Genomic DNA, 17187 nt, shown 5'->3' with positions numbered 1-17187 from the left:
AAATGAAATTGAACAGTATGTGCTCTCTCCCTTCCCAGCACTGGCACCCTCTCCCCAGAGGGATGGTGTTTGAGCAAGAGGTGCTGGTGTGGGCATTTGGGGTAGGTCAGGGCTTGGGCTGTGGCAGTCCAGTTGGGGTCTGAGACCCAGACTGCTTCTGACACACTGCCTGTGTAAATAATGGTTCCCTCTGCCTGCTCAGATGCCGATTTGGGTCTGAGCCATCTCTGTGTCTTACAGCCAAGCTTCCTCCTCAACCATGGCAGCCCTCACCCCAGTGTGGAGCTGTGTTGTGAAGAAAGCAGGGCTAGAGTGTTCATTTGGTTCAAATGGGGGCACACACTGGAGTGGTCACAGGAAGGTGGCCAGCCACCCATGCAGTTTACAAACCACCCTCTCTGTCCTGCTTCAGGAGCGAGCGTGTTCATGCTTCTTACAAGTGAAGCCCAGTCTTTTCACAGCCCTCCTGTTAGTCCCATTGGCCCTCCAACCAGCCAAGGAGCTTGTCTTTCCTGTGTTGGTCCCCAAGGCTGTGGCACCCAGTATGTGGCTCACATCACTCACTCTCCGGGGAGAATCTCTGCTCATGTAATCTCCCTTTTCCTCTGAGTCTCCTCTTAGTGGTACAGGTCTCAATCTGATCACTTCTCTTCCCTTCCTACTCAATTCTTTGTGGATCTTTCTTACAGTCTTGGTTGTACAGGAGTCTTTCTGCCAGTGTCCAGTTAGTTGTCAGTGACAGTTGTTCCACAAGTGGATGTACTTTTGATGTGTTCATGGGGAGAGGTGAGTTCCACATCCTCCTAATCCACTGTTTTCATCTCCTCTACACTTGGCCACGTTCCCATTGCCCATTCATAGATATTTCTTTGTAAAGTGTCTTTTCATATCTTCTTTCCATTTTTAACTTAGGTTGTTTGACATTGAGTTGTAGGAGTTCTTTATATATTCTGATTCAAGACTTTGTTTAGATATATTTGCAAATATTTTCCCAGTCTGTGGTTTACCTATTTATTTTCTTAATGGTGTCCTTTTATCAGTGGAGGTTTCTAAATTTTGATGATGTCTACTGTATCAGTTTATTTTTTTAATAGTTAATGTGTCTGTGCCCTGGCTAAGAAACCTTTGCATTTACCAAGTTACAAAGATGTTCTGTGTTTTCACTGAGTAGCTTTATAGTTTTCGTTTTATGTTTAGGAGCATAGTACATTTAGAATTAATTTTTCCATATGAAGTGAAGTAGGGATCAAGGTTCATTTATTTCCCCCATATGGATATCCAATTGTTTGAGCACATTTGTTGAAACAATTTTTATATGTTTATGTTTTTACATATATAAAAAAATTTCCTTTCCTCAATGTATTATCTTGGTAACTTTGTTGAAATTAAATGACTGTATGAGTGTGGCTCTACTTCTAGACTTTTTATTCTGTTCTATTAATTATTTGTCTATATATGTATCAGTTTTACCTTGTCTTGGATATTGTAAATACTTTTACACTAAGTGTAGTAAAGGCTTCTCTTTTGTTACTCTTTTTTTCTAGTGTTTCCACTCTCGCTTTCTAGATGTTATGGTCACCCCAATCTGTTCCCTTGGTCTTCAAACGAATAAGTCTACAGTTTTATATCCAAGTTTTAGCCATCCACACTGGTGCATGACCTCCAGCAAAAGCCATAAAGAATGAGAATTTTACCGTTCATTCCCTTCATCCAAGTTTATTTTCCCCTCCAGTTTCTTCCTGCTTTTTTGTTCAGTGCCTTCAGATAGTTGTTTTATATATTTGTCTCGATATAGTTTAAATTTGTTACCGGGGGGAAGGTTGGTGCAGTAGGAATTACTTCTCCATTATAGAAGTGGTACTCAGATGGTTTTTGAAAGTCAGTCTGAAAGCAGGCATCTGGCCAGAAAAGCAATTAAAATGAGGAGTGGGGAGAGGTATGGTGCAAAGAGAGGCAAGTTTCAGATAGAGGGAAAGGATTTGATTCAACTCACAGAAGGCTTAGAATAAAGCCAAACAGTGCTTAGAAGAACTCCAAGGGAAAGAACTTGCTAGAGCATTGTGTTTTTCAAACTGTGAATCATAAAATCAAATTTGGTAGGTGGCCTCTGAAAAGTCATTTTTGTTGCTAACCTAATCCAAAGCCATAACACAATTAGAAAGTAAGATCAATACATTGCTGATTTGAACTTTTATTCTCAGCTCTCCAGTTAGAGAATAGTTTGTGAGGTCACTGAGTTCATCCCTTCTTTGGTGTGTTGTGGACCTTCATTTTATATTGGACTTCTCTTGTAACACAAACGAGCATATAAATAGCACACTTCTCAGTAAACATGAAATATATAAAGATGGATCAAACATTTGTCAAAGTTTTGTCAGGGTTGATGAAGCATGATTGACTTCAGAGATCCCCAGTTTTAAGGAATCCTCAACTTAGACATCTTTTATGGGGAAGGGAAACCTTGAAAATATATCTCTTATCAACAGATCTCAGAGTTCCTTGTTCATGGAAAAGGAAGTGATGGAGTACCATCAGGAATGCACTAAATAGGGATAGTATTAGAACCTTTCCCCTCTTTCTTTATTTTTTCCTTCTCTTTTCTCTCTGTAACTCTCCCTCCACCCTAACTCACACACACACACACACACACACACACACACACACACACAACACACACACACACACACACACACACACACACACATGAGCTCTGGATAAAAGTACAAATAAGGACTCATAACTATATAAATCAAAGAAAATTAAATAAGTAAAAGGATGCTAATCCATCTTTCAGTTTCTAAAATTAGGCTGAGCTCTGGAAACTGGTTATAATGAAGAAAAGCTTCTTTTAAATTCTTTAGCTAATGATTCCATGATATAATTCGTCTCTTATTAGAAGAGAGTGTCATAATATCAACATTGGCAGAAGAAGGTTAAAAGATAACAATAGTACTTCAAAAGACACCATTAAGAGCATGAGAAGGCAGGTCACACACTGAGAGAAAATATTGGTAATACATATGTCAGACAATGATCTTGTCAACAGAATGTATAAAGAACTCCCATGAATCAGCAATAATAAGATGAACAGCCCAATTAAACAAATGAGCAAGAACTTGACGAGATAATCACAAAAGAATATGTATCAGTTGCCTAAAAGCACATGATAATATGCTCTATGTCATTAGCCATCAGAGAAATTTAAGTCAAAACCACAGGAATTAATAAAAGGAAAAAGACTGGCAATGTCAAGTATTGACAAGGATCTGAAGCAGTGATTACTCTTATATTTTGCTGGTGTGGATGCAGTAATTGAACAACCACCTTGCAAAATAGTTTGGCAGTATCTTATAAAGTTAAACATACCCCTATCGTTTGAACCGTGAACCCCCACTCCTCGGTATTTACCCAAGGGAAATGAAAACCTATGTACACAAAAAGCCTTGTGTATACAAACCAGCTTTATTTGTACTAGCTCCAAACTGGGAAAAACCCCAAATGTTTATCAATGGGAGAATGGATAGACCAATTGTGGTATGTTCATACAGTGGAATACTACCCACTGATTAAAAGGGATGAACTACTGATGCATGCAACAACATGGAAGAATCTCAGAAACATTATGCTGAGTGAAAGAAAGAGGCCAGATACAAAAGAGTATATATTATATTAATCCACTTATATGAAATTCTTTAAAAAATGCAAAGCTGGGGCCTCCCTGGTGGTGCAGTGGTTGAGAGTCCGCCTGCCGATGCAGGGGACACGGGTTCGTGCCCCGGTCCGGGAAGATCCCACATGCCGCGCAGCGGCTGGGCCCGTGAGCCATGGCCGCTGAGCCTGCGCATCCAGAGCCTGTGCTCTGCAATGGGAGAGGCCACAGCAGTGAGAGGCCCGCGTACCGCAAAAAAAAAAAAAAGCTGATAATAGATTGTGAAAACAATCAGATTACTGGTGTCCTGGGGTGGAGGTGGTTTGACTGCAAAGAGGCATGAGGAACATTCTAGAATGATGGAAATATTCTATAATGACGGGGTTACATAAATGACTCAAAGGAATTGTGAAATTAAAAGGTATGTATTTCACTGAATATAAGCTATATTTCAATAAAGTTTTTTTAAGTAAAAAAAGAGTTCTAGTCCCTGTACTCTGACCACCTTGGCATATGGGAGATACCCCACTTACCCTCCCTATGGTAACCATTCCTATTTGTCTTTGATAACCATTGCCCTGGACAGAGTTTTGGTTTTCTTTTTTTTTTTTTTTTTTTTTGCGGTACGCGGACCTCTCACTGTTGTGGCCTCTCCCGTTGCGGAGCACAGGCTCCAATGCACAGACTCAGCGGCCATGGCTCACGGGCCTAGCCACTCCGCGGCATGTGGGATCTTGCCGGACCAGGGCACGAACCCGTGTCCCCTGCATCTGCAGGCGGACTCTCAACCACTGCGCCACCAGGGAAGCCCCAGAGAGTACTTTTATACTCACAAAATCATAGTGCATTAAATGGAGATTCCCCTCACTTTAATGAAGCACAACAGATAGGTGGGATACATGGAATGGGATACATGTCCAGGATTTAAACAGCACAGTTGGGGTGTTTGTCTTTTAAAAATAAATGTAGGAGCATCTGAATGATTTTTGTTTTTGTTGTTCTAAATCAGGGATCAGGAAACTATAGCCTACGCTGTCTGACTTTGTACTACCCTTAATCCACAAAAGCCACAAATGGTTTTTATATTGTAAGGGGTTGTTTAAGAAAAGAAAAACAATATACAACAGATATGTAAGTGTCCCTCAAAGCCTAAAATATTTACTATTTGGACTTTTACAGCAAAACCTTACTAATTCCTATACTATAGTCTTTGATCAGCATGGTCCACCTACTGTAATTGATTCAACCTCTTAAAAACTTGAACAGGGTATTTTTTTTAAAAAATTGTAGTCTCAGCAGTTTGAAGTATTAAGCATACAACCTGATTTCCTTTCCTATAAAGACTAAGGTGAATATTAAGGTGAATGGTATGATAGCTGCTTCTCTAGGGATACTATATTTCCTGTGAATGGGCCACTGGCTCTGTACTAGCAGCCTGGTTAGAATGATGTTGAAGATGGTAAATAGGCAGAACATTTCGTGATAGTGTGTGGCATGTGTGGCAAGAGGCTCTCTCCCAGCCATTCTGCTAAAAATGCAGGGCAATACTAAATGTTTCCGGTTTGCCCTAGTGGTATAGATGGGAGGAATCACCCTTTAGCCTCTGGAAAGTGCGAGAGTAGTTTAGAAGGTGTCTGAGAACATGTAGAGGCTAGAGAGGGTGATTTTTTTTTTTTTTTCCTGTTAGGTTAGGGGATCTGCACTGCACTCTCACAGCATTAAGGTTTCCCCCGTATGGTGCATTAGAATTCCCACATCAACTGTAGAACATTCCCACCCTCTTCCACTATTTGCTTCTGCCTCCCACAGTCTCATTTGCCTGACCACAAACCATAATGGATCTTTAAAAATTAATTTAGGTGCTCTGAGCATCTCTTTATTCCAGATTCTAAAGATGAACCTGGGGATAATGGTACATCTAGAATTGCTTTAGGAAATGTACAGCCTCTTTGAGGGATCCCACTGTGCTAATGGCTCACACATCCAAATTGAGGGATCATTGAAATTGTGGTGGACAGGCCAGGGACAAGAACAAGCAGCAGCTTGATGTGAGCTAGCACTTAGGTTAAACTCCGTGAATGTTTATGATTCTTCTTTTCATCTTTTCTCTAGGCCTACTCTGTCTATGACGAAGACATTGGGTACTGTCAAGGACAGTCTTTTCTTGCTGCTGTGTTGCTGCTGCATGTAAGTAATTTTCCATGTAATAAAGGGCATGGTGCTGCCAAGTTTATTTTATTTGATGCTTGGTTTTGTTTTCCCTTCTTATTCTCCATTGACCTGATGGAGATTACACATGGCATATCTTTTTAAAAATGTTCTTTTGGTGATAAAGTAAGAGATCTGATGTCACGAACAGGACAGTTTCTCAGTAGAATTAATTTTGCTGGCTGGTAGGGAATAAATTGCTTATTTGGAGTTATTTTTAACTAGAACCCTCTAGAATTAAAGAAGTCAATGTAACTGCCCAAATATGAGCAGGACCAGAGCCATGATGAAGGAATGTGACAAGGAAGTCTTTTATCTTTTTTGTGATTTATTTTTGTATACTCTCTTTTCTCTTAGTCACCTTCATTTAACAGAACATTTATTGAGAATCAGTTGTCAGTACTGGGCTAGGAAGTGGGATTACAAATACGAATAATTTATCGTTTGTGTTCTCAAAGGCCTCATGGGCTAGGATGGGGCACAGGTAATGTACGCACGTACCTATTATTTTAGTTCTTTTTATGTATCTGTGCTGATTTTTGTGATGATCACTATAGAGGAACTTACAGTGTGCCAAGTGAAAGCGATGCACAGAATAAGAGAATAGAGAGGAGAATTATCCAACTCAGCTCTGCCAGAACTTTCAGAAAAGACTTTCTAGAGGAGGTGGTAGCTTTGCCAGGACATAAATATTTGAGGTTGGGTAAGGTGAGCTGGGTAAGAGAGGGAGTAGCGATTGGTAGACAAAAGGAACAGCATTAGCAAATGTATGGAAACACAAAGGGCACAGCATATAAAGGGAACAGTATGAAATGATAGTTCCTTTACTGTTGCTATAGAAATTGTATGCAGAGAGAGGTATGAGGTAAAAATGGTCATATGGGCAGGGACCAAATTATGAAGACTTTTTAATAATGTCAAGAAATGTGGGCTTTATGCTAAAGCTAATGAGGAGCCATTGATCAGTTCGAAGCAAGGGAATGACAATCAGATGTTCACTTCAGATAAATTATTATATCCATGTAGAGAGTTGAACTGAAGGGAGCAAGCAATAGCAGAGAGACCAGTTAGGAAACATCAATCTAAATGAGAGATGTTGAGACCCAGAGAAAAAAACAATTAAAAACATGCAGGAGGGGACTTCCCTGGTGGCGCAGTGGTTAAGAGTCCACCTGCCAATGCAGGGGACACGGGTTCGAGCCCTGGTCTGGGAAGATCCCACATGCCGCGGAGCAACTAAGCCCGTGCGCCACAGCTACTGAGCCTGTGCTCTAGAGCCTGCGTGCCACAGCTGCTGAAGCCCATGCACCTAGAGCTGGTGCTCTGCTACAAGAGAAGCCACCGCAATGAGAAGCCCACACACCGCAGCGAAGCGCAGCCCCTGCTCGCCGCAACTAGAGAAAGCCTGCACGCAGCAACGAAGACCCAATGCAGCCAAAAATAAATAAATACATAAATTTATTTTAAAAAATATCTAAAAACATGCAGGAGGCAAAATTGGTAGGTTTCATGGATGGATTGACAAAGGAAGGGTCAAAGGTAACATGTCTAGTTTTCTTGCTTAGGTGACTGGATGAAGTATGGTATTTTGAGCTGAGACAGAAAACACGTCCGTTGAGATTGAATGGAGAAGAAAGGTTAGGAGTTGATGATGAATTTTGTTTTGAAATTTGGCGGAGGTGGTATTTTTGGGATATCTGAGTAAAGCTGTCCAGCAACCAACTGTTTACTGGAGACTGACACTGGGGGAGGAATCAAAGCTGAAATCATGAGAGTGGATTAGACCATATAAGAAGAATAAATAGAAGAAGAAGAACAGAATAGATCCCAGGAATGCCAGATATTTAGAGGACTGATGAGGAAGAGGAATCCTTGAAGAATTTCTGGATTTTCAACAGAGAAGCAGCATTGTATAATGTCAAATGCAGCAGAGAGGTCCAGCACGTTTAAAACAAAAGCATTTCTTTTAGGTTTGCATTCTGGAAACGAAGAACAATTATAATAGACTCGTGGTCCTAATGCTGATCATTTGATTTTAATGATACTAATAATATACGGTGGTTCTATTGTGATTATTCACTTTAACTTTGACTTCTTTCTCTGCGGCATCGTTATCTGTTTATGGTCTTTTTGATCTTCTCCTTGCTGTCCTTTTTTTTGTCATCTCCACAGCCCATGTTCTTCAGATTTCTTGTGATAATCAAGTACTTTATACTCACAAATTCTTGGAGCCTTTGTTCTATTACTAAACCCACCTAGTAGTTAGAATAGTCAGGTCCCTACCACAGGGGACTGGAGACTATAAACTGTGACATAGACGTGTTCACCAAGTTTCATAACCACCATTCTTCTAAAAGGAGATTTTATGATAATTCTGACGAGAGCTGATGTCCAAGCCATGGATAGTGAAGCTTTATCTTCCACAAAGTAATCTTTGAATATGTCACAGATTAGCATTTTAGACCTGTAGCCCCATTAAACACATTATAATATATTGATTAAACTTCAGTGGGAAGAATATCACTCCAGGAAATCTGTTCTGAGACTTAACAGAAGTTTAGTTAACTGTAAGTTCATATTTCTCTGGACATACTTCCTCCCCGAAAAAAAAGAGAGGCAGTGATTCAAATAACTAGGAAACTCAAATAACCCAGATTTTTTTTTTTTTTTTACATTATCTACTGTCCTATTACAAGGGTCATGGAAAGTCGGCCATTGTAAACGTATTCAACAAAATTGCCTCCAAAGTATGTGACAAGATGAATAGAAATTCAGTTTAGTTTCTACACTTTCTACATTAATAGAACTATGCAGTTGTTGCCATGGCTTGTAAAAATAACTGGAAATATAGAAATGCCTTCAGAATCCTGGAGGAAAGATGAACTGATATTCAGTGTTAATGAAAAAAAATCTTACATTGTAATTTTTAATTAAAAGTATATGTGATAATTCTGTTAATCAGCATATTTCATTGACTGACCAACCCATCCATTAACCAATTTAAATAAGAGAAGGTAACTGTAATTTTTTCTTTTCCATATTTAATTTTGCCTCTGTGGTTTAAATAGGTAGAAGAATACACTCTAGCTTAAACAATTCATCAAATACACTATCTCGGGTTCCAGGGAGATATGTTATTAGGGTCTTACTGACTAATTTTTTATCAGTTACATAAGCTATTGCTTCTTTTTGCTGCCAGACATCCTTTGGCAACTCCATATTAATCATTGTCAGAACCTGCTTCTTCTTGGGATGCTGTCTTTTCCTCACCCATGGTCATTTATATTTCACATTCACTGCCTAAGAGGAAAGAAAGACCAAAAATGAAAGTAGGATCAAGAACAAAAATTTAGAATTTTAAAGTTTTTCCATGTCTAGATAGTTTTAAGAAATAAGTATCTTCTCCTGGTGCTTGGAAATTTCCAGAAGCTTTGATAATAGCTTTGTAACTTGTAGTAGTTTAAGCAGTGGAAGAATTAAGTGTTTATCACATAGATGCTGTTATATCTATTGATGGAATTATAAGAAATTTATCATTTACAGTTTGGAAAAACTGTTACAGCACAGATTGCTTGTAACCAGTATAGTGTTTATCTGCCTTTGAAGTTAAATATGTAATAATTATCAGTAATATCATCATTATATTATTAGTGTAATAAATAATGTCCTCATATATTTCATTTATTCTAAGAATCATATAAAATATTTTAGATAATTTTTAACCCCAATATATTTCTCGCACATATTTATTGTCAAGCAGCTTTAAGGTTTTTTTTTAATTGAACATATACTTTTTTAGACTTTCAGAAAATTATGCTCCTTTTTAAGGTTAAATCACTCTATGTAAACTAATATCAACATGTATGGAAGCTTTCCAACTGCAAAAAGCATTATTTTTGGATAACCCAAAATGTTTAAAAGTATTGTTTTTTTTCAAAAACTGTAACCAGGCACAACTCGTTTGGAAACCAGTTTGGCTTTTATCTGATAAAGATATGCATACCAGGCAGCTCCACTCCTAGATATATACTTTAGTCAAATTTATGAACATGTACACTAAAATCATGTATTAAAATTGTTTTAGGATCAGTGTTTATAATAGTCGAACAACTCAAATGCCCACTATTATAATGTCTAATATTAGAATTATAATTAGAAATTAAAATGGATAAATTGTGGTATATTCATTTTGTGGAACACTATACAGCAAGTAAAGAAACATTTCACACTACGTAGGCTAATGTGAATGAATCATACAAACATAATGTTTAGTAAGAAAGCAAATTATTGGTATCATTTGGTATGATTCCATTTTAGTATAATTCAATAACAGACAAAAGTAAACTCTATTTTAGGATGCTCCATGCATGGAAAATATAAATAATACCAGTGAAGTGATTACTGTTAAAATCAGGACAGTGATTTCTCTGAGGAGAAATTGGGAGTCGTGACTGGGTGAGGACACATAGGGATCTTCAGGAGTATTAACAGTATTCTAGTTCTTAATCTGTTTTTACTTCATAATTGTATATTCATTGAAGTATAAATTTAACTTTTATATATTATTCTGTGTGCCATATTTCAAAATAATATAAGGTTTAAAAATTACAGATCTTTAAATGCTTCCTCCCAAAAAAGACAAGTTTCAGATAAGATTTAACCAGTGGGCATCAGAAATGAGAAGCAGAGCTACTTCTTAGTTTTCCTGAAAATAAGGATTCTACAGAGTCCAAGGTAACAAAATAGAGGCTTCCTAGTGTCTTTATATGTATATATAAGTGAAAATATTTGTGCCATTATATTATTTAGGAATCTTTCTGCTACATGTGACATAACATTAACTAAAAGTAGTTTAACTTAAAAAGGAAATATATTGGCTCACATAACTGGGAAGTCCAGAGCAGAGATGCTTTTGATATGGTTGGATTCCAGAGTTCATACTCTGTCATCAGAAATCTGTGTCTCTGTGTCTCTGTTCTGCTTAAATTTTCTTGCCTTAACTTATATGGGCAGGCCACAAAGTGGGCAGCCTGGCTGCAGACTGGCCTGGCTTCATATCCTTTCAGTTTTACAGCTTCATTTAAAAGGGATCATCTTTTGCTATAGCTCCTGTACTTAAACAAACAAACAAAACAAATAAGCAAACAAAAACCCTGAAGGATTCTGGTTGGCCTGCCTTGGGAATCTGCCATCCTTGAATCAATTACTAAGGGCAGAAAGGCAAGGTATCTGATTGGGCTGGCCCAGTCTTGAGTCCACCTCAGTGCTGACAGTGAACTGGATCAACTCCTCCTGAAAAATGGAATGGTTTTCCTAAAAGAAAGGAGATTTTGACATCAGATGATAGGGAGATGGGATGCTAGACAGATACATCACGTTATCTTATAGTGATTCTTTACAATAAGAGTTTTAGTATATTTTAAATAAGCCCTTCTGTATTCCCAAATCACTTTTTCCTTATAAATCCAAGAGGTTTTCCTGTTCTCTGTTAATTCTTGCATCAGTGCTTTGGAGCCATTACCCAGCATCTTCTCTTTGTGTCCTATAAATATACTCAAGACATTTTACCTTAAAAAAAAAATCCTCTTTTGATCCTCCCATTTAGCTCTCTTAGGTTTCTTTGCCCTTTCAAAGCTGAACTCCTTCAAAGGATAGTAAAAAGCACAACTATGAATTTGAATTGCGGTTTAATACCTTTCAAGTTACATGACCTTGGGCAAGTTTCCTGAGCTTCAGTTTCTTCATTTATAATATAAAGTGAAAATAATATTATCATCCTTCTAGGGTTTTTATGAATATTGAATACCTTGTATTATAAGTGTAGAGTCTTATTTTGTATCTGGCACAAAAAGAGTGCAGCCAGGGGATTAAGTCCAGGCTTTTGGCAGTTCTGCTGGATTTAGATCCTCTGTCAGTGGGGCATAATGGCTGTAGAGCCTGTTCTACTGCCCTGCCCAGGCAGGGACGCAAATTCACAGACCCCACACAATTGCCAGTTTAGGCTTCAGTCCTGACTTTCTAGGAAGTTTGTCCAGAGAACCAGAGCAGCTGCAGATCCCATCTTACAGCCCTTCTCAGTCAGAAAGCCAAGGTAGCAGCCCTGCCCAACTGTTAGGCATAGCCTCTGCCCCTGCATAACCAGGTAGCCTGAAGAGTCACCCTGGGCAGCCTCAGAGCCCAGCCTATAGTACCATCAAGCCATGAAGCCCAGCCTACAGTCCTGCCTAATTGCTAAACACAGCCTGTGGCCTCATCTAGTCAAGGAGCCTGGATAGTAACCCTACCTGACCACACAGCGAAGTCTTTAGCCCCACCCAGCTGTGTGATATAGCTGGAAGCCCTTCTTGATCAGAGAGCCCATTCTGTTATCTTGCCCAACAGTGGAACACAGCCAACAGCCTATCTGACCATGAAGCCAAGCCTGTGGTCCTGCCCAACTTCGAAGCACAGCCTGTGGCCCCACCTAAACAGAGTCCAGCCAGTGGCACCATCTGGTGGGGAGCACAACCTGATACCTCATCCAACCAGGACCTATTGCAGAACTCAGCCCATAGCTCTTCCTAATTATAGAGTCTACCCAATGGTAGACCCTGCCAGGGAACATAGCCTGTGAACTTGCCTATCCAGAGGTGATTGCAGAGCCCCGCTAGTGGCCAATCTGACCATGGAGCACAGCCAGCAGCCCCACCCAATCAGCGAGTTCACCCAATGGCCCTGATTGTATGTGGATCCCAGCCAGCAGGCCCACCTAACCACAGAGCCAACCCAGTGTCACCACCACTCCCTACCCCAACCTCAGAGCATGAACAGTGGCCTCTCCCAACTAAAGACTTTGAGATCAAGTCCTGCTTTTTCCCATGGATGCTACCAGCATTATTCCAAACTGAGCTAACTGGTGAAGGTCTTTCCATGCCACAGCAAATCTGTAATGTCTGTAAGAGGGAGACTGCTTACTCAAATGTGCAGATAGCAATGCAGAGGATCAAGGATCATGCAGAATCAGGTAAACATGACATTACCAAAGGAAACTAATAAAGATCAAATAACTGACTCTAAAGAAATAGAGATCTATGAACTATCTGACAGAGAATTCAGAATAATCCTCTAAAAGAAGTTTGGTGAACTACAAGGACACACAGACAACTAAATGAAGTTAGGAAAGCAGTGATGAAAAAAACAAGTTCAACAAAACAATAGAAATGTCAAACAGATAGAAATCCTAGATCTGAAAAATACAATGACAGAACTGATGACTTCAATAGAGAGCTACAACACACTCAGCCAAACATAAGAAAGAATTAGTGATCTAGAAGGTAGGTCATTTGAAATTACAAGTCAGAGGAACAAAAAGAAAAAAAGTGGAGAAAGACTTATCGGATACTATCAAATTAAACAATCTATACATTATGGGAATCCTAGAAATAAAAGAGAAAGAGAAGAGGACAGAAATCTATTTAAAGCAATAATGGATGAAAACTTCCCAAACTTAGGGGGAGAATGAACTTCCAGATTTATGAGGCCCAAAAGACCTCAGTGGTTAGAATCTGAAAAGGGCTGCACCAAGACACATTATATTTAAATTGCCAGAAATTGAAGACAAAGAATTTTGAATGCAGCAAGAGAAAAGCTACTCATCATATATAAGACTGTTTACAGAGTCATAAGACTGTTTAGTTTTTCAATAGAAACACTGTAGGCCAGGAAGAAGTGGGATGATATATTCAAAATAGTGAAAGAAAAAAACTGTCAACCAAGAATACTATACCTGGTAAAGCTGTCCTTTGTAAATGAAATAGAGATAAAGACTTTCCCAAACAAACAAAAGCTGAGGGAGTTGATCATCACTAGACCTGCCTTTCAGGAAATACTAAAGGGCATTCTTCAAGCTGAAATAAAAGGATGCTGATTAACATCATAAAAACATGAATGTGTAAAATTCACTGGTAATGGTAAATACACAGTTAAAGTCAGATTCTCTAATACATAATGGTAGTACATAATTCATTTACAACTCTTTTTCAAAAGTTACAAAACATGGGCTTCCCTGGTGGTGCAGTGGTTGAGAATCCGCCTGCCGATGCAGGGGACACGGGTTCGTGCCCTGGTCCAGGAAGATCCCACATGCCGCGGAGCGGCTAGGCCCATGAGCCATGGCTGCTGAGCCTGCGCGTCCGGAGCCTGTGCTCTGCAATGGGAGAGGCCACAACAGTGAGAGGCCCACATACCGCAAAAAAAAAAAAAAGTTACAAAACAAGTGTATTAAAAATAACCTCAACTACAGCAATTTTTATCACAATATATATAAAAAAGATGTAAATTGTAACATCAGTAACAAAGTGTGAGGTGGGAAGAAATAAAAGTATGAAGTTTTTGTATGCTATCAAAGTTAAGTTGTTATCAACTTAAAATAGGATGTTATAACTATAAGATGTTTTATGTAAGACTCTTGTTAACCATAAAGCAAAAACCAACAGTAGATTCACCAAAGAAAAGAGAATCAAAGCATACCATTACAAAGAATCATCAAATCACAAAGGAAGACTGTAAGAGCGGAAGCAAGGAGCAAGGATTTACAAAAAAGAACACAATTAGTAAAATGTTAATAGTGAGTCCTTATCTACAATAATACTTTAAATGGATAAATTATTTAATCAAAAGATGTGGAATGGCTGACTGGACAAAGGAAAAAAAGAAACAGGATCTAATGGTATACTGCCTAAAGAGTCTCACTTTAGCTTTAAGGACACACATAGACTGAGAGTGAAGGGGTAGAAAAAGATATTTCAAGTAAGTGATAACCAAAAGAAAGTAGAGGTAGCTATATGCTTATATCAGACAAAATAGACTTTAAGGTAAAAATGTTCAAAACAGAAGAAGAAAGTTGTATAATGATAAAGGAGTCAAACCATCAAGAAGATATAACAAATTATAAAATTTGTATGCACTCACCTGTATGTTCAGAGCACCTAAATATATAAAGCAAATAGAAACATAACTAAAAGAAGAAATAAATAGCAATACAGTAATATTTGGGTACTTCAGTACCCCACTCTCAACAATGGATAGATATCCAGGCAGAGAATCAATACAGAAACAGCAGATTTTAGCAGTACTGTAGACCAAATAGACCTAACATATACACAGAACAGTCCATCCACCAGCAGCAACATATTCTTCTCAAGCACACATGGAACATTTTCTAGGATAGATCACGTGTTAGGTCACAGAAAAAGTCTCAACAAATTTGAGATAGAAGTTATATAAAGTATCTTTTACAACCACAGTTTTATGAAACTAGAAGCTAATAACAGGACGAAAGCTGGAAAATTCACAAATGTGTGCAAATTAAAAACACACTCCTGAACATACAATGGATGAAAAAAGAGAAATTAAAAAATATATATCTTGGACTCCCCTGGTGGCGCAGTGGTTGAGAGTCCGCCTGCCGATGCAGGGGACATGGGTTCGTGCCCCGGTCTGGGAAGATCCCACATGCCACAGAGCAGCTGGGCCTGTGAGCCATGGCCGCTGAGCCTGCGCGACCGGAGCCTGTGCTCCGCAGCGGGAGAGGCCACAACAGTGAGAGGCCCACGTATCGCAGAAAAAAAAAAAAAAACTTGAGACAAGTGAAAATAGAAACACAACATATCAAAACTTATAGGAGACAGCAAAAGGAGTTCTAAGAGGGAATCTTATAGTGACAAATGCATACATCAGGAAAAGAGAAATATCTCAAATGAACAACCTAACTTTACACCTCAAGGAACTGGAAAAAGTAGTATAGACTAAGACCAAAGTTAGTAGAAGGAAGGAAATAATAAAGACTATAAGACAAATAAATAAAGTAGAGAATAGAAAAACAATGGGAAAGATTGACAAAACTAAGAGTTGATTCTTTGAAAAGATAAGCAAAATTATATACTTTTAGCTAGATTAACTAAAAAAAAAGAGGGTGCAAATAAATAAAATTATTTAAAAAGAGGAGACATTACAGCTGATACCTCAAATACAAAGGATCGTAAGAGACTACTGTGAAAAATTATACGCCAACAAATTGGATAACCTAGAAAAAACGAATAAATTTCTAGAAACACACAAGACTCAAGAAATAGAAAATCTGAATAGACCAGTAACAAGTAAGGAGATTAAATCAAGAATCAAAACTCCCCCAACAAATAAAAGCCTGGGACAAGATGGTTTCACTGGTGCATACTACCAAACATTAAAACCAAACATTTTTAAGAAGCATTAGTACCAATCTTTCTCAAACTCTTCCAGAAAAATTGAAAAGGAGGGAAAACTCCCAGACTCATTTTACAAGGCAAGCTTTACCCTGATACCAAAACCAGAGAAGGATACTACAAGAAAAGAAAACTGTAAGCCAACATCCCTGATGACATTCAAAAGTTCTCAACAAAATACTGGCAAACTAAATTGAACAACACATTAAAAGGATCATATTCCATGATCAAATGGGATTCATCCGTGGGATGCAAGGATGGTTCAACATATGCAAGTCATAAAAGTTATGTATCACATTAATAAAATCACATATAATCATCTCAATAGATGCAGAAAAGCATTTGACAAAATTCAACATCCATGCGTGAGAAAAGCTGTCAACATACTGGGTATAGATGACACGTACCTCAACATAAGAAAGGCCATATATGACAAGCCAGCAGCTAACATACTCAATGGTGAAAGGTTGAAAACTTTTTTTCTGGACATACAGATGGCCATCAGGTACATGAAAAAGTGCTCAATATCACCAATCATTAGTGAAGTGCAAATTAAAACCACAACAAAATATCATCTTACACCTGTTAGAATAGCTATCATCAAAAAGACAAGAATTAACAAGTGTTGGGAGGATATGGAGAATAGGGATCCCTTGTGCACTGTTGGTGGGAATGTGAATTGATGCAGCTGCTGTGGAAAACAGTGTGGAGGTTCCTCAAAGAGTCAAAAATAGAACTACCATTTGATCCAGCAATTCCACTTCTGTGTATTTATTCAAAGGAAACAAAGACACTAACTCAAAGAGATGTCTTCACCCCACATTCATTGCAGCATTAGTTGCAATAGTGACACATGGAAACAATCTAAGTGTCTATTGAGTGATGGATGGATAAAGAAAATGTGGTATATACATATAGAGGAATACTATTTAGCCATAAAAAAGGAAATTCTGTTATTTGTGACAACATGGAGGGCTTTATGCTAAGTGAAGTGAGTCAGTCAGAGAAAGACATGTATGATCTCACTTATATGTGGAAACTAGGCTCAGCCTTCATCAATCTAGGCTCAGCCTTCACTCCTTGTTATTG

At 38.5% G+C, this 17187-nt stretch overlaps 1 protein-coding gene across 7 annotated transcripts in view; it reads left to right on the top strand.

Moving 5' to 3' along the window:
• Positions 1–17187, top strand: part of RABGAP1L (RAB GTPase activating protein 1 like) — a 682857-nt gene that overhangs the window by 425729 nt on the left and 239941 nt on the right. For all 7 annotated transcript variants that reach the window (XM_073804143.1, XM_073804149.1, XM_073804154.1 and 4 more), the window contains one exon: positions 5762–5836. In XM_073804143.1, the coding sequence (XP_073660244.1) occupies positions 5762–5836 (75 nt within the window). The remainder of the gene's footprint in view (positions 1–5761; positions 5837–17187) is intronic.

This window comes from Tursiops truncatus, chromosome 1 (genome assembly GCF_011762595.2).
Source record: "Tursiops truncatus isolate mTurTru1 chromosome 1, mTurTru1.mat.Y, whole genome shotgun sequence".
Classification (NCBI taxonomy): Eukaryota; Metazoa; Chordata; class Mammalia; order Artiodactyla; family Delphinidae; genus Tursiops; species Tursiops truncatus.
This window is presented reverse-complemented; position numbering and strand designations above follow the sequence as displayed.